General features: G+C 39.5%; 1 protein-coding gene across 15 annotated transcripts in view; it reads right to left on the minus strand.

Moving 5' to 3' along the window:
- The window catches only part of NCKAP5 (NCK associated protein 5), a 946,904-nt gene that overhangs the window by 264,742 nt on the left and 659,716 nt on the right, over positions 1–22,446 (minus strand). For all 15 annotated transcript variants that reach the window (XM_072757601.1, XM_072757595.1, XM_072757603.1 and 12 more), the window contains one exon: positions 14,265–14,414. In XM_072757601.1, the coding sequence (XP_072613702.1) occupies positions 14,265–14,414 (150 nt within the window). The remainder of the gene's footprint in view (positions 1–14,264; positions 14,415–22,446) is intronic.

Below are 22,446 nucleotides of genomic sequence, written 5' to 3' on the forward strand. Positions count from 1 at the left end.
CATCACTTCAGCAGGGTCCCTCTCTGGCTCAATGCCTCTGTATTCCGGTATTGAGCCCACGGTCCTGGAGATTTAGGCAAACACCACAATTCAAGCCCATGGGTGCTATTCAACAGGGACTCAGGCTGAAATTATAACTCTGTCTTTAGCCTCTAGGATCCCACATGCTAGGGACTGCTGACAGGACACTTGTGTTCTTTTGGAACTTAAGTCCCAGATGAAGGAAATGTGAATTCACAAAACCACATTTTGGAGGATAAATATACTGCACTCCATCACCAGTTGCGGCTGTCACCTGCTCTAGGTTGCTCTGTGAGAACTGCTTATTACTCCTTAGGAAGGATTAATGTAAAACTTTCTGCTATGAAATTAGCTCCAGGGCTGAGATATAGCAACTTGCTACCGAAACTGAAATCGCCCTGACCTGAGATGCATGGGGGCTTTTGAAGCTTTCCCCTACTTCCTTGGCATCTTACATGTGCCTCCAGAATGAATGCCCAAGGGATACAGGGAAGGCAGGGGAATGGGACAGGTGACTGCTGGCTGACTAAGATAATGGTAGACCGCAGTGATGGCTTTATTGCTTTTATCACCAAAACAGATCCTACTTCATTTACTACTTCCTTTGAACCTTTTCTCTGTACTTTTCCTGATGCAGTGATGCAAATGAGCCTTCCAGAGGAAAGTGGGCTTCTTTATGAATGGCTGGTATGGGGGACAAGTTTGGCTATATGCAGGTTTGTGGCTCATTGCAATGTGATTCATCTCAGCTGGTTATGTGCGGAGAGCAGCTGGCAGCAGGTACCCAAATAGCTGTGGAGAGAAGTTAAAAGGGGCTGCTGCCTGCTGAGAGAGCAGAAGAATTGCTTTAAGGACTCCCTGAAGCACAGCCTCCAGCAGCAGAGGGGCATTGGCAGGGGGGGACAGAGAAAACAGCAGCAGCTGACAGCCTCACTGACAAGCAGTTGGAGAAAACATAAATTGGCCATTCAGAGTGAAGGTTTGGGGACCGAATGGGAATCTAGGAGGTGGAGTGACAAATGGTGACAAGCTATTTGGACACCCTCAAAGGAGAGGGTGAGTGAAAAGAGACCCATCCTCCAGGCCCTCCGTGCCAAGTCCAAGATGAAAGACATCAGCGCAGAGGCAAATCTTGGCCAGCTGGAACCCGAAGCCCTCGTTCTAGAAATGACTACAGACTTGGGTACAACATTCTGCTGCCCCCTCCCTCCTCCTTGCAGCTCCATTTTGGCAAGTGGAAAGTAATCCTGAGCACAAATTAATCACATTTAGAGTCTAAAATATCAGATTAATATAAGGTGATGAGCGGATTCATTCTGACCAACTCATTATGTGGAAGGAGAGGCAAACACAAAGGAAAAGGACTATGCCACAGTGAATGTTTGGTATCCCACTCAGAAGCAATGAGGATCCAGATAAATCAGCAAAAAAAAAAATGTGGTGGGGGAGAAGGATAGAGACCCCAGTGATGAGAAGTGAAAAAGCTGGTGAGTAAATATGAGGATTAGTAGTGGGAAAAAAAAGTCGCTATGTTTGGAAACAGATGGGCACATGGTTCATAAGTCACATGACCCACTAAGGTAATGTCCACTCTCAGATACCCCTGCAGTCTGATGGGGCATTGTAACTACAATGTGCAATACATATGCATCTGAGGTGTGCGTGTGTGTGTCTGTGGTGGCTGTCTATATGTCTGTCTGAGAGTAAGTGAAGGAAGATATAAGAGTGACAGGACAGAAAGAAGAACAAAGAATTCTTTTCAAGCTCTTTGAAAACTGGCATTTTGTAACAGGTGGATATACGATAAAAAAATAATTTTTTTTAAGAAGACCAGACTTTGGGATCCCTGGGTGGCTCAGTGGTTGAGCATCTGCCTTTGGCTCAGGGTGTGACCCTGCAGTCCCAGGACAGAGTCCCACATCGGGCTCCCTGCGTGGAGCCTGCTTCTCCCTCTGCCTGTGTCTGTGCCTCTCTCTCTCTCTCTCTCTCAAATAAATAAATAAATAAATAAATAAATAAATAAATAAATATTTTTTAAAAAAGACCAAACTTTAATCTGTTCACTATACAGTTACTTCTAGTATGTACCTTACTAAAGATATTTTTTAATTCCTTTTTTGGAATTGCAGGTCTAAGTTTAAGACTCATATATGACTATCAGGTAAGTATTTTAAAAAACATTTTTCCTCAAACATGTATTACTGATGAATTTACCAAATTTACATCTGGCTGGCAACAAGAAATTGCAATGCTATATAATTGTTACATTATCATTATTATAGTCAGCATATATTTAATAAAACTTATAATTACTTAATGACAAGTATAATTTAGATTCTTTCTGATGATCCATGAAACCTTTACATTTTTGTGACAAGGCCCTTGGGATCAGTTTTGGGGCACTGAGAATTGGGCAAGGCCACAAATGGAGTCTGCACTCAAAAATTTACATTCAACTCAAAAAATACTCAGACACTGCATCTGGGGGAAACAATCTGTTTGTCTTCTTATTTGTCTCTCTCTCATAAAATTAGACTGCAGGCAGATTTTTTGGTTATTTGGATTTCTGAGGAACCTATTTTATCATTATAGATTTAGAAACATCTGTACTTCATATGCCTTTTGCCCATAGTTGCCTCTCCTTGTAAGCTGGAATTACCTACAGTTACTTCCCCCCAGTCACTACACTGTATAGGAAGCAGTCTCCTCTAAACGAATTCATGATCATCTTGGTATTTTATGAGATTACAAAAACCAATTTGACTTTAACCTTAGGCACACAGAAAGCAAAAAACAATAATGATGCCACAAGAAAGGGTGTTTTTCGTGTTTCTATGAAAGCTCCCGTGGCTGTGACCTCAAATGAGACACAGTGAAGGAAAAGCCTCTGTCCTGAGAAAGAAGATCCAAAATTTCCAGACTGATCATGTTCCTTGTAGTTTTAAAGATTTTATTTATTTGAGAGAGAGAGAGAGAGAGAGAGAGAGAGAGAGAGAGAGAAAACTAGGGAAGGGGCAGAGGGAGAGAGAGAGAGAGAGAGAGAGAGAATCTTAAGTAGGTTCCAAGCCCAGTGGGGAGCATGATACAGGACTCAGTCTCACCACCCTAAGCTCATGACCTGAGCCAAATTCAGGAGTCAGATGCTTAACCAACTGAGTCACCCAGGTGTCCCCCTTGCAATTTTAAAAGTATTTCTTCTTTTTCCTTTGCTATGTTGAGACACTGTCCTCACCAAACAGTAGGCATGTTCTTCAAACCCACACCTTCTTTAAAAGCACAGCAGAAACTTGCTTTCTAGAGAAGTCCCACTCCACTGTATTAGGTGAATACTTATGAACACTGCAGTCTGAAAGAGTGGTTGCACTTACTCTCCATGTGCTATAACTAATGAGCTCCAATTAGGAAACCAGAAATGCTACTGAGCATGTGGAGGATGTTTACATTTTCAAAGTTACATTAACAAATAAAAGCAAAGGCGTGTTTTAGATAATTCAGAAACTGGAGTGATTATCCAAACTAATACTGTAGAGACCCTTGCACCCATGGAAGCTTGCATTTATAATCTCTCCTCCCACGTTCAAATATGAAAATCCCCAATTCATTGTAGCACTTGGTCACACTGCTTTGGTAAAAAATACAACTGTATATTCCTCACTTCCAAAGTAGCAAGGCTCTGGGGTTGGGGTTGATTTGAATGCTAATGAATCAGATCACCCTCAGAAGGCAGCCATGAGAAATCAGACTAAGTGGATTCCTTACAACACTTCATAGTGTTAGAGTGAACATATTCCTGACTCAGCTGCTAAAGGTAAAACCTATCTACATAACAAGGGCACTTTTCTGGACCCCATCCTGGAGCTACTTTTTTCCCCCAAGGCTATGTAACATTTTCTCCTGCTAAACCATCAGAGTTTATAGAATGCTGTGGTTCTGAAACTGAGCCTGCTCATCAATCATACTGCTTTTTGAATAACAGCTTCTAATTTTCATTCATGACACTCAGGTATGTTACCTAGAAGCATCACATCTAGGACAGCTCAGACACCCACTGTGGAAAAAGAACCAAGATTTGGGGTTTTGTTTCCCAATTATACTCATGACATACTAAGCTTGATCATACTTTGTAGAGTAAGGATTAAAATGCTAATTGGCTGTAACTAAGCAAACTGAGGCCTTTTGATTAATCAAGCCAGCCAGCTTTCAATTTCTGACATCAAAATTTATACTCCCTGTGAAAAAAAACAAGGCCACGGCTACATAACATTAAACCAACACACAATTAACAACACTTTGTTCTAATTATCTGTGGGCACAATTAATGTTGGCTCTATGGTTCATTTTTCTTCTTTGATGGCTCTTCGAATATTTATGGAGATTAGTCCTTGATGCATTGGCCTTTTCTAAGATCTGGGGTTTCCTTACAAGCTCCCACACAAATCTGAGTAGGGCAAAGTAATACATTTATGCAGATTAATTCCTGACATATTGGCTTTTTGCTGCCATCTGAGGTGTTTCCAACAAGCTATCACCCAAATCTGGCCCCATGATGCTCTGCAGTGACAGGTGCCCTAATACTTAAGCTCACGACCTCCCACTGAGGACGCTTTCTTTCCCCTCAGCAGTTGGTCATAACCGATAAAAGGTTATGTCTTGATTGAACAAGCTTCCAGGAGCTAGAAGGCCAAAAGGGCTGCTGTAAAACAGCGCTGTAGATGCTAACAAAACCCAGGGTAAGAGGGATCCTCAGCTGCCTATTACCGGGGAGAGTAAATTGCAGGCAGGTTCAGTTCTTTCACATCAATAGTAAAGAGACAGGCTGAAAGACAAGGAGCGCTGATCAAAGGCTTTTGGTGATTGGTACAACTTCAATTTATGGCATGCACGTATTTCTACACTCTGAAGGCAGTGGGGGCCTAAGTTTTCAGGTCATAAATATTCTCCTCATGGCTCAGAACTGTTTGCACTGCCCCTTGGTGTGTTTATTTGGCTATGTTATTTTATGCTGTGAAGATCGGCTGAAGCACCATGAGAAGCTGCGGCTCCAGGGTACCTTGGGAGCACGAGGGGCTGTTAGCTACAAACATCTGTAGACAGATGTTTACATCTCTGTAAATTAAAAAAAAAAGAAGTAGAAGAAACAATATTAGCTTTAATATATATGTGTTGGGTAGATAGGTAGCTCCATGCACTTGCATTCATAGGACAGGCCAAGGCTTTGAGTCTAATTTCTGGCCGTAAGTCCCCCAGGCTTCAGGCAGGCCAACTTGCTGGTGGCTCCTTGAGACTTATTCAGGCTTTTGTGCTTTTACCCATGCAATTCCCTCTGTCTCTCCTCTTAACTTTTGCCTAAAAAACCTGCATGAAGCCTCAAAGACTTGGTTCAAATGGCACCTTATCTCTATGCCTTCTCTAAAAAGAATCTGGTCAGGCACGTCTACCTCAGTGCTTCATGGACTCTTGTACAGAATTTTTAACATTCCTTGAAATTGTCATATGCATTATTTTCATTTTTTCAACTAGTATATTTTTGTCTGCCTTCCAACAGTATGTCTCTAGGACAGAGAAAATGTTCCATGGATCTTTTCTAAGTCCAGAATCCAGTAGCAGCCCAGGCCTAGCGATGCCAAAGAAGGGAGAGAGGAAAGAGTGAGAAGGAGAAAAAAGAAGCAAGAAGGAAGGGGAAGAAGGAGTAGGAAGGCAGGAGGAGGAGATGAAGGAGGAGGAGAAGGAGAAGTCAGAAGAAAGAAGATACCATACAAGAAAAGGGTAAGACTGTATCTAAGTAACAACCTACCTTCTTGAGTGATATGAAAGCATTTCTGACATTTAAATAATCCCAACACTAGAACTTTGCCAAAGCACGGAATTCATGGGATTGTCAGTTGAGATGCTCCACCCTCCAATAGCCAAGATGTGAACACATGCCAATGACATCCCTCTCCAGAGTCTAGGAGTTCTCACAGACCTCCTAGAAAGAGAAACAGTCCTTTCACTGGTGTTTCTGATTCAATGGGACACTAACCTGGAAGCTTCTGGCTGCCATTTTCCCCAATGCGTAAAGAGAGCCTGAGTAAGAATAAAACCCACTGAGAGGAGAGCAGAGCTGAGAGATGGCAACAGCTCCCTTACATGGTCTGAACCTCCGTATTCACTTGTGCCTCCATCCATAGTTACACCTCCATCTCTAGTTCCATGAACTTGCTTTTGCTTACATCAACCTAAATAGAGCCTCTGTAACTTGCAATTAAAAGAACAACAGGATTGCCTGCATTTTAAACTCTTCCTAAAGATTCAGGTCTCTGAAACTATTTCAGCAGCCTGTGGACCCTCCTCTCATTTTATCCTCATTTTATTGAGCAACAAGGATGGTGCCTTAAAGGATGGGTTGGGTGCTTTTCCCTACATGTGCTGTCCCCATCAGAGTCCCTTCTGGAGTTCTTCATTTTAGAGAGTCACTTATTCTTAATTAGATATGAAGAAATTTGTCTACTTGCATAACTTTTTAAAAAATGGTCATGTTTTAATATTCTATTAAAAATATATATAAAAGGCTTATGTACCAAGATTCTCATCACAACATTATAATAATGAAAATGTGTCAACAACTTAAGGATCCAACAGAAAGAGATTAAATAAATGGTACTCCACATTCATTTGATAAATTTCTGCAAAGCTGTTAAATAATATTTTAAGAACTGAGTAAGATGGAAAAACAGTATTGATATATTACACGAAGGAGCAAGCTACTAAACTGTATAAAGTGATATTTCATAATTTCCTAATTTGATTAAGTACAACAGGAAACAAAATGGAAATACACATGCCAAAATGTCAATAGCAGATATTTCTGGCTCAGCAGTTAAACGTCTTGTCTTTGGCCAGGGCACGATCCTGGAGTCCTGGGATCGAGTCCCACATCAGGCTCCCTCCATGGAGCCTAATTCTACCTTTGCCTGTGTCTCTGCCTCTCTCTCTGTGTGTCTCTCATGAATAAATAAATTGTACCCCTTTCTGGGGGGTACAATTACAGTTTCTCTATTGCCTTATATTTTTCTAACTTCCTATGATGTGGCTGCTACTTTTATAATCAGAAAATTGCTAGTATAAAGTTATATACTGACATAGGATTTTTTTTTAACCTCAAGCCCCTTTGTCAAAGAGGAGTTTTTGTCTCTAATCCTAGCTTAGTGATTGTTGCTAGGTGACCTAGAGTTGGATACAAATTAATCAGGAGAAAGATATACACCAGATGCTTTAAGACAGGGATGTCTGGAGTTACCTGTCAGCAGACTGTCATAGAATTCAAAGATGAGAAGGAAACAGTTAAGGATTTCTATTCAAACTACCACCAGCATGTGTCTTTATAACTTTTACAATGTCTTTTTATGTCATTTTAGGATAGGAGAGGAAACAAGTGAGAGGAAGGAGAAGGTAAGAACTTAAAGTCAATTGGGAATGCTAAGAAATTAGACCTTCTCTCATCAGCAAAGAGACAAAGCAAGGTGGTAGAAGAAGCTGCTATGATTACAAGCTCTCCTCAGGCTCCAAGGCTCCCTGGCACTGAGCACGTGAGGGTGGGCCTTCTGCATCTGAGGTTGAAGATTCAGGTAACATTCTGTCCGAGACTGTGCTTGATACTAAACTGGAACTAAGGTGTTTGAAGAGCTTTTAATATCACTCGAAGACTCTATCAATGGTTCTGAGTACTGGCTGTGCATCTGAACCCCCCACAGGGCTTTATGACAACACACATGTTGATTCTCCTATCTATCTATCTATCTATCTATCTATCTATCTATCTATCTATCTAATATCTATCTATTTATATTTTATTTATTTATTCACGAGAGACACACAGAGAGAGAGGCAGAGACACAGGCAAAGGGAGAATTAGGCTCCATGGAGGGAGCCTGATGTGGGACTCGATCCCAGGACTCCAGGATCGTGCCCTGGCCAAAGACAGACGTTTAACTGCTGAGCCACCCAAGCATCCCAATTCTCCATTTTAGACTTCAAGAGTTGGAGTTTCCTGGGTTGTCCACCAGGCATCGGAACTATTCAGAAGCTCTGTTTCTGCATGAGTTTCACCCCCTGAAGATTTCACTCCAATATTTCTATTTCTCCCTCCTGCAGCATGGCTTTTGTCCTTTCCACTGGATCATTCCCATCGGTACACCAGTGCACCCTAAATAGTGCCCTGTTTTTTTCTTGCTACTGTTTTTAAGAGCTTTTCTTGTACTATGTCTCTCTTCAGGCATGACTGTCTCCATGTCAGCTACACCTTACAGGAAAGGTCCTCCAAAGAGCCATCTGTATACATTGTCTCTACCTCCTTGCCGTCCTTCCTGCTCCAATCAGAAACTATTGTCATCAGGCTTTTAGCTCTCCCCATCTCATGCCAGAGCCAGTGATGGATTCTGTGCTTTATCTTTCTTATTCTGTTGGTGGTACTGACAAGGCTGCCCTTGAAATGCTTTCATCTTTAGACCTCTCTGACACTTCACCTTTCTGATTTTCTTTCTACTTCACTAACGACTCTTTCACAGGCTTGTTGGATGGCTCTCCTTTATCTGCCAGACCTCTAATGGAGGGGCACTGCAAGGGTCTGTCCTTTGCCCTCTTTAGGTCTACATTTCCACTTATGTCTCATGTGGCTTTATTAAGTCCCACAACGTAGAATGCCATCTATATGCTGATGGCTCTCAAATCCATATTTCTAGCCCTGACCTTGGCCTTGGAAATCCAACTACCTACCAAACATCATCACTTGAATGTTTAGTAGGAATCTTGACTTCACATGGACAAAACAAACTGATGATTATATATTCCATTCCTCAAGCTGCCGCTGCTCTGAGCCTGGCCTTCCTCAGAAATCTGCTATAACTCCATACTCATTTGCTAAGGTCAAAAACCTAAAAGTCACTCTTGACTTCTCACTTTCTCTTATGTTCCACATCCAATCCTTCAGTAATTCCAATAGGTTCTACTTCTCAACACATAATTACTTGACCAAATTTCTTATCAGCAGAGCATAATCGAACCATGGTGGAGTCTAAATTCAATTCTGACTTTCACACTTACTGACTATATAACTTTGGGCAACTTATCTAACTTTTGGGGGTTCACATTCCTCATCTGTAAAATGGAGATAACCATATCCACCTCCCCTCACATTAGTTATTATAAAGATTAAAATAGTATGTATACGTATAGATTGGAACGGTGCTTGAACATACTAAGCTCTATGTCAGAACTTCCACCACTGTCATCATCATTATTCCCCTCTAGTCTACTAGTCTAATGGTATTATTATATGCTATTATTTCCTATTAGTCCTAGGTGCCTGTTCTAGACCTACTAGCCTAGACCTAGCCTACTAACAACTTCCGTCTAGAATCTAAAACAATTTCCTACCTGGACTTGCTGTCCTGCTTTTATACCACCAATCAGCAAGAGTAGTCCCTCCGAAGCACAAGTTGGACCATGTTACTTCCCTGCTTAACAATTTCCAATGGCTCTCCTTTAAATTTACAATTATATTCAAAGTCCTTGCTGTGACCATAGCCTATAAGGCTTTAAAGGGTCTGGTCCCGGGATCCCTGGGTGGCGCAGCGGTTTGGCGCCTGCCTTTGGCCCAGGGTGCGATCCTGGAGACCCGGGATCGAATCCCACATCAGGCTCCCGGTGCATGGAGCCTGCTTCTCCCTCCGCCTGTGTCTCTGCCTCTCTCTCTCTCCCTGGGACTATCATAAAAAAAAAAAAAGAAAAAAAAATTTAAAAAAGGGTCTGGTCCTTGTGTACCCCTCTTAGTTTTCTTCCTCCCATTTTTTAACCTTATATTTGTGTTTCAGGGTAAATTTCTTTCTTCTATTCCTTTAACTTGCCAACCTTTCCACTATATATCTAGGCTTCCCCACATGTAGTTTCTCCTTGTGCTTCATCCAGGTTTTCATACAGCTGTCTCCTTCTGTTATTTATTTATATATTTTAAAAATATTTTATTCATTTATTTGAGAGAGAGAGAGAGAGAGAGAGAAACAAAGGGAGAGAGAGCCCGGGAAGAGGAGCTCTTGCGGGGTGGGGCAGAGGAAGAACCGAGTTCTCCCTCTGAGTAAGGAGTCAGACATGGGGGGCCCCCAGGTACCCCTCCTTTGTGTTATTTACACTGTACCTACATAGCCTGGTAATCAGCTGCCATTGTAGGTAAACACCTCTCTTGTTTCTATCTGATCTCCGATGACTATATCACCTGTTTTTTCTTATTCAGAGGCATTCATTTGTCTATTTGTTTGTTTGCTCACTTATTTATTATTTAAGTGTGTAGTTCACTGGGGTTTTAGACCATGAAATTGATCTACTCCTAGCATTTGGCCCATAGAAGGTATTCAGTAACTATCTATTGACTATGAACTCAACATAAAATTGTGATGTGCAGACAGCTTTGAGAATTACTATTTTTAACTACTTCATTTTAAAATGGAATTACTGATTAACAAAAATGCTTATGCTTAGCACTTTAATTGTCATACTTTCATGGAAAGGTATAACTAAGTAGAAAACACTGTTATCACTTTAGCACATTTAATTGCCATGTTTTTCTGCACAAAACAAATCTTTTATATAAGAAGCCAAGTTCCTCTGACCTTGAGGCTATAGCTAAGGCATCAGCACTTACCTGGAGGCTCAGAACTCCCAGGTTGTCTCAGTCCTGCTCTCCCCCTTAGCTAGAATTTGGGAATCAGAGATGCTGTGGGAGTTGATAATGAGCAAAGGGCATGTCCAGCTTGATTTCTAGTCAGCTGTGAAGCTGGTCAATGAATGATTAGAAAGGGCAAGTGGGAATATGCAGAGAGATGCCTGAGACAAGCAAATCACGTATTTTAAGGAACATGCCCATAAGCAAATCTGGTGCGTAAGGCCAAAACCCAGGGCAGACATGAGGGAAAAGAGAAGACATAAGGTCAAGTCAATGCATTGTGGAGGTCATGTCTAGGAGATTCCCTTGACTCAGTGGTCAGGGATGAGATGAGAGAAAGGGGTGGTCCTTTGATAGACATGGCCTTTGAAAGGGTGGTGCTGTTGAAAATAGTGAGCTTGATACTAAGTTGAGTAAGCAGTTTCTTAAACACATGTCTTGAAAACCAAAATTTTTAGAAAACATAGGAAACACTACACCTGGCACTTAAAAGCTACAGAAAATGTACAAGTGGCATCTATATCAACCGTGTGGCCCTTATGGCACAGATATAAAATATAGCAAATGGTTCCCCCCCCAGACATCAGGACCCTAAACAAATCTTATCACTTAGGCCCAGGGAAAATAGTTACTGGGTGGTGAGGGTAATGGCTGACCTTCCTGAACAACTGAAAGTTACTGAAACCAAGGTACAGAGAGAAAACAATTGCTAGGACAAAAGAGAGAGGAAGGTGGGGAGAGAGAATATCAATCATTATTTTGATTACTGGCCCTGGAGCTCTTTTTGGAAGGTAAATGTTTTATTTAGCGAAATACCTTGATGAGCTCCGTGAATGGCATGGAATGAGACCATGAGTGGAGTTCAGGGACAGAGCACAGAGCCCTGCATAACCAGTGATGGGGCCTTAGTGGAGAGAGAAGAAGCACATGGGAAAGAGCTGCCATATTCTCTGTCAGGCTGGGAAAGGAGTTGCAGAAAGGGGCAAGGGAGAAATGCCCTGCAGCTGAAGAACTTGGAAGAAACAGCTAACTAAAGATCAGGTTCAAATAGTAGTAAGAATTGTGGGTAAGGAGAAAGTTAACTTAGTATTGAACAAAGAACTTTAGGAAACAAGCAATGACAATGACCAGAAGAAATTAATTTAGAAAATAAAATATTTTTGTGAATTAAATTTGTGGGGATTAATGGCACTTAGATATATCATCTATTACATGCAACTAATGCTGGACACAAGAGGTGTTGCCTGAAGTATAAAGATCTCTGTGAAAGGAAAAAAAAAATACTGCTTCTCTTTTACTCCGTGAGGGTTTAGAAAATATTAGCTGCCAAAAATATTTTTAAAATACCTCTTAGCTTGATTAAATAAAATGTTCTTCACAAAGTTGTCTCAGTGACAATTAGATGAACTAAGAGCAATTGTTACTATAATTAGGAATAAAACTAACAATTTAAGTACATGGTTCTAGGGAAATAAGAAATTGTACTACCAAACATTTCTAAATTAAATCTAGGTAATTCAAACTCTAGATGAAGTTATGACTTTCTCAAGGCTCTCAGATTTCAGCCACAGTCTCCTTTAAGAAGGCTTCTCCACCTTGCTCAGTAACTTTCTTAAAATGACACAAATGTGAGAATTTTTGAGGGGACAGGGAAGATTCCTGGATGTTTGCCCCAGTGGGCACTGCCAGAGGTTCCTTAAGTTAACTTCTCTTCAGCCCCATGTTTTTTTTTTTTTTTAAGCCCCATGTTTGGTATCACTTGCTCAACCTGTCCACCCTGAGTCACTCTAGTGTGTAGTAGCTCAGTTTTTCCATTCATAGTTCTTATATTAATTACTAAATCCAGGTAAATAGAAAAAAAAATGATACAACAGAAGTCAAGAGCCTTGGAGTAAGGGCATGGTGGAGACCATGTGCCAGGCATCACTGTACTAATATTAACTCATTTCATCCACGTCAATGTCCTATAAGGTAGGTTACTATTATGATGTCCATTTTTGCAGTTGAGTAGATAGAGGCACAGAGCCTGTTTTGTGAGCCCTGTTTTGTTTGGGATTCAAACAAAACCTTGGGAGTCTGGTTCCAAAATCCATAGTCTTAATTTCTTTGCTTTCCCTTTGTTGAGGAAATGAGTATAAAAAGGGCGTGCTCACTATAGACAGCATGGTGGATTGGAGGCAGAACTGCAGTAACCAAGCACAGAAAATAATACTTCCCTGGGTCTTGTTTTTACACATTAAGTTTTCAGGTCTCTGTTGACTCTATTGTTGAATTTTATTTTTAGATGTTAGCTGAAAGTCCCTTGCACCTAGTTGAGATGAGATTAACTCACTATAGTCTGGCTTAAAAGTAACTATGTCCCTATTCTAGATGTTAAGCCAACTTTTAAAAAAGCCATCTTCACTGAGTCTTTCAGCATGTGAGATGTCAATCAAGATCTAAAAACTGGAATTTTCTTTGAGGACTGCTATGAACTGGAATACTACTCAGCCATCAAAAAATGAAATCTTGCCATTTGCGACCATGTAGGTGGAACTAGAGGATACCCTGCTAAGTGAAATAAGTCAATCGGAGAAAGACAATTATATGATCTCACTCATCTGTGGGATTTAAGAAACAAAACAGGATCATAGGAGAAGATAGGAAAAAATAAAACAAGAGAAAATCAGAGAGGGAGATAAACCATAAGAGACTCTGAATCATAGGATACAAACTGAGGGTTTCTGGAAGGGAGAATGGGTTGGGGGATGGGGTAACTGAGTGATGGGCATTAAGGAGGGCACGAGATGGAATAAACACTGGGTGTTATATAAGACTGATGAATCATTGAACTCTACCTTTGAAACAAAAAATACATTATATGTTAATTAATTTAAATAAAATATTTCTTAAAAACTTAAAAAAATACAATAAAAAATTCAGGAATTAGCATGTGCAGTGATGTCAAAGGCCACTAAGTAAAAGACCAGTGGTTCCAGATTATTCTGGAGACTGTGGTGGCTCCTCCTTAAAGTACCCCTAGCTCAGCTTCACCTCTACTTGTTTTATGTTTTACATGTTGAACTTCTGCACAGGTTTGTTTTTGTTTTTGTTTTTGTTTTTGGAAGTGCTTTGAATACTTAAGAGTTTGATTTTTTTGCAGTCATCTTTATGGAGTATTGGTTTTTCAATTATTCTTCATTCAATTATTCATTATATCAGGTATTGGAAAAACAAAGTGAAATACCACAGAGCACTTCCCTCACAAAGCATGTAATTTTAGGAGTACTGATCCATTTTGAGGGCCAAACTGAATTTAAAATGAATTATTGTCCTAGGTACACTTGTTAAGGCATTGCAATCAGAATCACTAGGTCAAGACTCTCAATGCTACAAATTTTAACTTTTTGCTCACCAATGACAAATGAATCATAATGGGAGATACTAGAATCCTATTTGTGTAGGTGAACTGAGAAAGGAAAACTTACACTCCCTAAAACCAATGTCTTTCAAAGAAGCAGAGCATTGTCATTTTTCTTTAAATATGTAAAATTGTTTCATTTCTTACCTCTAGAGCTTTCAGTCTTTCCAACAGGAATTTGGTGTTTTCTTTCCCCTCGTCTGCACTACTGCTTTCACTCCTTGAATCCTCATCCACCACCATGTGAAGACCTTCCAAAGTTTCCTTGTGTTTTCTCTCTTCCTCTGACAGCTTTTCCTGAAGCAAGAAAGAATTATTGTTTTCAATAATCTCCACTGAAAAATAAGCAAGAGTCTAAGGCTAAAAAGTTTGGAACCTCTCTATTGCTTTTGCATTCTTTTGGGGGCTGAGGTAGAGAAGATTTTGCTAACGAAATTCTCAGTGGTGCTATATTAGTAAAACACAATAGATAAATTAATGAATCCTGGCAGGACAAAGCCACTCGGTCAATACCTCTGAATGCAAAAGTCCTCTGCCCTGTTGGAGAAGTTGACCCAGCCAACAAAATCTTAGGTGAAACTGTGGGTAATCCATTTTGATCTGCACCATGGAATTCAGCTATATGCTAACTGGGAAAAAAACAAATCAACCTTGATACCTTGATTTGTGAAGAGCTTAGCTCCTCAAAAGAGGATCGTTAAAGTCACTGGACATGCAACTATTTAATTATTCTAAGGGAAAATAAAATATCATGAAATATTGAAATGAGAGTGATTTCAGAATTCTAAGCTGAAACCAATTAGTTCCTTTGGCTTGATGACACAGCTCTTAAGGACCCTTTAGTTCCTTTTCTAACACTCCAGGATTTGTAGTATAGCTTTGAGGCAGACATAAAATGCCGTTATCTTGTCTTTCCTCCCTGTTGGAAGCTCCTCACTCAACCTTATCTCTGGCAGCTTTTGGAAGTTGAGAAGTGTTAATTTGAGCCTTATGATTGCCTCTTGTTTTCAAGGGAAAAAGAAATGTCAAGAGAATATCATATGATAAAAAATCTCATCCATTCTGTACATATATTAAGACCCTTGTACTACAGAACCAGGTGACATCATTCCATCACACTACTGAATTCTAACCCAGACACTGCAGAAATCACCGTCTTAGTACAGCTAATTGTCAACCATGTGGGTTAAACTGGATTATCAATGATGAGAGATTTCTTTTTATTTAGCACTAAACTAAGATCACTTGCAAATAGGAATCACAAAAACTAGGCTTCTTCATCTCTAGGCCCTATAAAATCTACTTAGAGGGGGAAAAGTCAGGTTTTCAAACTGCGTTCACAAAAGTACTTTGAAGTTCCAAAAATGTTTAACTTATTTTTAAAAATAAATTATAAAGTATGTAAAAATAGTTCTTAATCTGTATGCATATATGTATAAATATATATCAATAGATAGATACATACATACACACACCTGGAGACCACACAGTAACTTGACCCATGTTAATGTGTTTTATGTAGATTCCAAGCTATAATTTCTCCTGTCATGTTTCTATAGAAATGCACAATTGGTTAGGAAGGTGATAGCTCTTTATGAAATCAGGCCTCACTATGTCTAACCACATATAACGTGCAGGTATGTTCACTTCTATAGCACATATGGCTTCAGCTCAGGTCATGCAAGTTTAAGGTAGAGATCCTCAGGTCAGGACAAACATCCATGTCATTAAAGTATTTTTATGACTTTGATTCTTTAAGTTCTGGTCACTTGTCACTCGTAGACTTTCATTTCTACGATAAGGAACACGAAGCATGTAGAGTTACTCAACTTGGAAGTGAAGAGGTCCTTTTATTTCTTTAAGATTTGAGATTGTAATTAAACACTTAACTGGGATTGTAAAGCAAGTTGTTTTTTTTTAAATATCATCTACATCTATGTCTCTGTATGAATTATGGGTTTTCACTGCTCTTTCAGGCAATTCTACTTGTATTTTCTCTTCCTTCTTCCCATTCTTCTAGTAATTAGGGCTCTATAGCTAATTAAAACAAACAAGAGCTACTGTTGTGGTAAATGAGAAGCCAAAAGACTTTGGAGTATGACAATTGTGTTCCATATCTACCATTTACCAGCTTAGGAAATATCTTGGGCAAACTACTAAATTTCAATAACTCTTGGTTTCTTTGTCTTCTAAATACCTTGGTGAGGTTAATGCCAACAAATATAGCATACACATATATACAGTCAATTCTCATTATTTCTGGTAATTCTATTCTATAAAGTTGTTATGAACACTGAATTAGTAAATACTAATCCTAGGGGAAATACAGGGTTAGGTTCCTGTAGGCAACATTTCCATAAATAATCAATACACAATCTTGTTTTATGAGTATTTCTATTTAAAGGCACATTATTTAATATATACTATTAATTCATTAACATTGAACTAACAGCCTATAGTCCTATAACGCATACCTGCACAGAGTTATCTAACATCTGTTCTCTCCATAAGGCACATCATAGTCTTCTTGCCCTTAGGAACACTAGGCAGCATTTTAGCAATATACTTGGAGGCCATTTTAAACACTTAAATCACTAATAAAAAGCATAAAATATGAAAGATGTGGCACTAAACAGAATGCCAAAGGACACTCGTTTATTGTAGAAGGTCAAAAACAGGAAGAGTGGTACCTTGTTTGATCTCAGCTGGGAACCTACATATCAGGTCACTCAAAGTTTTCACCGCTCTGGGAATGTCTGATTTATCATCAAAGCACAATTTGATTGTAAACAAATTTTAGGCAGTAGGTGAATTCAAAAATATAAAATGTAGAAACATTATGAGGATTGACTGTACAAACGTACACACCAGCACACACACAGTTAAAGTGTCTAGGCACAGTGCCTAAATAATATATAAAACAACTGGAAACAATTCAAGATGATATAGATTATATGTGAGTGTTTAGATTGCATAACATGCATGGTTGATTTTACATAGTTTGAAGAATGGGCAATCAATGAGGGATGTGGGATGTGATTTCATGGAAATGTAACATGACTTACACTTTGATACAGTGATACAACTTTAATAGTTAGACAAACAGTGGGATTTTTAGTTGAAGAGAAAACTAAAACAAAGGCTTTCAGTGAGGAATAGGTTTTGTCCTTATTGGTTAATGAGAAAACCAATTTGATGATAATACACACACACACACACACACACACACACACACACACACACACACACTGAGAGAGTAGCTGAGTACAGGATTGTAAAGTAAAAGAGAAAGGGTTCTGGGGAATGAGAAAAATTCAGACAGGATTCATACATTGATTTGTCCATCCTACGGATGTTTATTGAGTGTGGACTACTGGCCACTTGCTATCCTGGGTATGGAGATATGGCCAACAAGACAAAGTTCCTATCCTCCATGAATTTTATATTCTAATGATGGGAAACATGCTGAACTCCAAGTCATATCAGGAAGTTATGTAATTGTAAACTAGTGGTAAATGCTATAAAGAAAATAAAGTAGCATGATATGATGGTCAATGATGTGTCTAAAGAAAAAGTTAGATATGGTGACATCAGTGTAAGGTGCATCAGTTTAAGAGGACATGGCCATTGGAGCGGAGACCAAATGATGAGGAGGAAGCTTTCAAGCAATGGCCTGGGATAAAACCATTACAAACAAGTGAGAGCAAAGCCAGTGCTCAGAGGCAGGGCTAAGCCTTCCTTGCTGGCCAGCTAGGAGGGAATCCCTGTGAGGGAGCACAGTCACTGTAAGAGCAAGAATAGCAGGAAATGTGACCAAAGAGAGAGCGAACTGGAACTTTTCATGTCTTGCAGGGCATGAAAAGGCATTTGGATCTTATTCCAACTGCAGTAGAGAGTAATTGGAGGCTAATCAGGGAAGTGACAGGTTCTGGTTTACATTTTAGAAGCATCATCCTGACTGCCACAATGGATAATGGGCTGTGGAGGGAAGGAGCAAGGAGCCCAGTGGGGATGCCTTTATATGAAAAGAAATAAAAATTAGGAACACTGTGAAGTTTTTGGACAAAGGCTTACTTAAACAGTTCTCATATGGGATGGAAGGTTAGAAGCCGTGGATTCAAAGCTCAGCTTTTACACTGTTGCACCTTGCTGGGCCAATCATTCAACCTTTTTCAATTCTCAGTTTCCCCACAGATGTAAAATTAAGGGGTTGGACTAACTGCCCCTTCCATGGCTGAAGTTCTAAAAATTCAAATACTCAAGACACAATTTTTAGGAAAGATGTCGTCAATATGTTCAATGGTGATAGAGATGGCAAGAGAACAGAAAAAGAGCCTCTACATTTGTAATAAGAAGGTTATTAGAGGGGACTGGAGAGCTAAAGCATGATGATGATACCCCACATTGTCAGTAGTAAAGCAAAAAGTGAAAAAAAGAGAAAATAGAGGCAATTTTCTTAGATGCTTATTTGAAAGTCTGGGAGGAAGAGAAGGTGACAGAATGAAATGTAGCCAATGGGCATTACAGAGATAAGTGGAAACCTTTCTCAAGATCTAGAAAACTGAGTTATTTGAGAAGAGGTGCAGCACAGGTGAGAATGTTGAAAAGGAGACCTCCAAAGCAGAGGGAGCTGAGGCTGAAGGGCACTGATGGAAAAATCAAGGTTTTTCAAATGCGGTCACCTGAAAAATATCACTTTACAGCTTAATCCTCGAGTTAGTGTTTCTAAATCACTCCTTATTGTCTAGCTTAAGTTGTGTTTTTTTTTTTTTGTAATTACTTATTTGGTTATTATTGTTAACACACATAGATAGTAAATATTACATAGATATAAAATACTGTAATAGCTTTAAAACATATTAATACAAATACAAACCTATTGAATTCAATTTAAGACTTCTTTTAGGTATTTTTGTCTTTAGATGTATAGTCAAAATACAGTGTTGCAAAGTCATAATAATTTTTCTCAAAGTGGTTATACCAGTAACTTTATAGAGAGTTAGGTTTATTTCCTTATTTTTTGCTTTAGACAGGTTTTCTCTTTAAACATTGTTTTTTTCAAAAAAAATAAAGATTTTCTTTATTTATTCATGAGAGACACACAGAGACAGAGACATAGGCAGAGGGAGAAGCAGGGAGCCTGATGCAGGACTGAATCCCAGGACTCTGGGATCATGACCTGAGCCAAAGGCAGATGCTCAACCACTGAGCAACCCAGGTGTCCCTGTTTTTTCAAATTTTTATTTACATTTTAGATGTTAACATATAGCATAATGCTGGTTTTAGGAACAGAATTTAGTGATTCATCACTTATGTATAACACTCAGTTCTAGCTTAAGTTGTTAAAGGACAAGGATTTGTCTGCAAGCAGTTCATTTCAGAAACACCAGGAGGGAAATGACCAGGGAAGAGTTGGAAGCCATTCAAGCCTGATATTATGCAGCTAAAGCTAAATCCATGGGACATTCAGGAAAATGGGGCCAAACATAGGCTCAGAATCATCCCATCCTCAGGGGTAAGAGACTTGGCATGTTTATGCACCAAGCCCATAAAAATCAATAGTTGAAGCTACTTCCTGGGATATCAGTTTCCTGGCATTCCCAGCTTGCCATAGGCAATAGGGCTATGCCTACTTCTCACATAAAAGTGCCCTCTGGCACAGACACTGATAGCTGGAAGTCACACAAGCACTCTAGATGTTCTGGGGTATGGGCAGAGAACTGCCATCGTCTATTACAGGCAGAGAGGAGGCTTGTGACAGTTCTTATGTGACACTGCCCAAGAAAGAAAGCCACATCTGTATGCTGCTCAGACCAGTCGCTGTCCTAAAAGCATACTTTGCTGTGTTCTACATTGCAAAATGCCCTGAAACCAGAAGGTAATCTGTCCTGTCCTTTTCTTCACTCTTGCTTCCTTAATCACTTATCAGTGAGAGTGTTAGAGTATAATGTGATAAGGAGAAAGAGGGAGGTAGAAAGGACATATACTAAGTAGGTGAGCAAGAGAAAAATAAGCAAAGAGAAAGTGGTAAAAGAGAGAAAAATCTAAAAGAACTGGAAATATGGCTATATCCCATTGACAGATGACTATTGTCCATTTCAGAAAGAATAGCTGTTGGATTTATATTCACAAAGGCATGAAAATACTTTTGTAAAAAAATCAAGTACATGTATTTTATCCACATATAAATAACTCATTTCAATCAGAGATTTTATTTTAGTTCTTTTGCTAAATAATCATCTATGATGCACATGGTAAAAGAGAGAGAATAAGAGAACAGAAACATGTGGTTTTAAATAAAATATATCCTCCTCTTGAACTTCCACAAGAGAAACAAGAAAAATAAGCCAAGTCTATGCCCAAAGATGCCAAGCTGTGAGCAGAATAAGTTGATTCCAGAGGTGACCTGTTTTCATGTTTTAGTTCTTTATGGACTTTAATCAGCAGTGAATTCTATAAAAGTGAGGCCACCACACAAACAACTCTCACTCCCCACATATTTCATATATGGTTGGGACCATAAGCTTGTTTGCCTCAACAAATACCAGCCAGGACGCAGGAAGCTAAAGATTTAGGAGCTCAGTTAGTATCCAAGGGTTTAAATCAAACTTTGCCTTGTCAGTACATAAAGCAATCCTTAGAGCTATAAGTTTCTCTAAGTGGTTACCACGGTAATGATTCACCTTTGGGGGAGCCCTCATCTTTTGTTCTCAGCTAGTCAGCATCATCAGGCCTATGTAAAATAATATCAATCAACCCAAAGCTCTGGGTTGCATCAGTTCATCTCAGACTGATGAGAGTCCAAGGAGTAGAGAGCACACAGTATAGCTCTTCACTGATGGCCAGTGACTGTTCACTCAAAGACATTGTGGAAGAAAATGATCATAGTGCCCTCCCCCAAAAGTATCTTGTTCATCTTTTGGTCACTAGCGTCCTCCCCCAACCTAGCACACAGGGGCAGTCAAGGAGGGTTTCATGTGGTCACCTTACTTTATAACTAATTAATTAATCCATCCATCCAATAAACATTTACTGAGCAGCTCTTATGTGCCAGGCACTGTAGAAGATGTCTGGGGAACAAAGGTGAAAAAAAAAAAAAAAAAACACAGGTGGCTCCTGTTCTCATGGAGCTTAGAGTTTTGTGGAAGGACACAGTTAATCAAAATGCCACAAGCCAGCATAAAATAAGACTGTTACATGTGTTGTGCAGATAAGTCTTCGGCTGCTTCAAGAATCAATAATAGGAGATGAAAAAGAAAGGCCAGGAAAGCATGGGAGTTAAACAGGAAATGGCCATGAGGTGGGAAGAAGAGAGGACAATTTAAGAAGTCTGAAAGGAGGTCTGTGTAGCTGGGGAGGGAAATGAAGCTGGATGGGCTGACAGGGCCAGGACACAAGTCAAGAAATTTTACCTATACCCTAAGGGCACTGGGAAGCCATTGACTGTTTTCAAGTGCGCACATGCATATGTGTGTGTGGAAGAGGTGACAGGGTAGATTTGTGTTCTAGAACAGCTCTGTGGTACTCTGTGGAGGATGGATTGGGGGGAGGTTAACACAGATGTGGGGAAAATAAGATACTACGGCAATAATCTAAGTAGGAGTTGACTGAACAATGATTAAAATGACAATCCCACAAAATGAGACCTTATAGTTTGCAAATCATCTTGTAATTTTGATTCTTTTGTATGCAGTGCCCCAACAATGACAAATAACTAATACTTCCTGAGGTCAATGTTGTTCATATAGTGGTCCAACAGCAATTGGCATCAGAATCAAAGTAGTAGAGGCAAGGAAGAAGTGTTGCTTGCTTAAAATGCAGATACTCTGGCCAACTCAGGCCCTAGTGAATCACAATACCTAGTGGTGGATCCAGGAATCTTTAATTTTAGAGAACATCCCAGGTAATTCTAATCCATGCTTAAGTCTAAGGGCCTCTAGACAAAGATGCTTCAGAATAAAACATAAATGACTTACTTCAGATAAGCTTTTGAGGTTGCATACTTAATTCTTATAATTAATATGTAAAATGGACAGGTAATTAATCATCCAAACCAATTCCCCCTGGAGACTAAAGGGGGAGGGTGGCTATTCATAGTAGGCGATAGTAGGTATAAACCAGGCCAACTGGGACATATTCACCCATAACTTGCTAAATACTACTTCAGTAATAGATGTCAGATATTAACCTATAATAGAAACCACTCTGTCTTAGTGTAATGAGATGTCCTTGGGAAATTTCTTTCTGAGTTCTGAAATGGCAGTGACTACCATGTTATTATTGTTCCTTCTCACGGATGGTATTAATAGTTTATAGCTACTTTTCATGG

This window comes from Vulpes vulpes, chromosome 5 (genome assembly GCF_048418805.1).
Source record: "Vulpes vulpes isolate BD-2025 chromosome 5, VulVul3, whole genome shotgun sequence".
Taxonomy (NCBI): Eukaryota; Metazoa; Chordata; class Mammalia; order Carnivora; family Canidae; genus Vulpes; species Vulpes vulpes.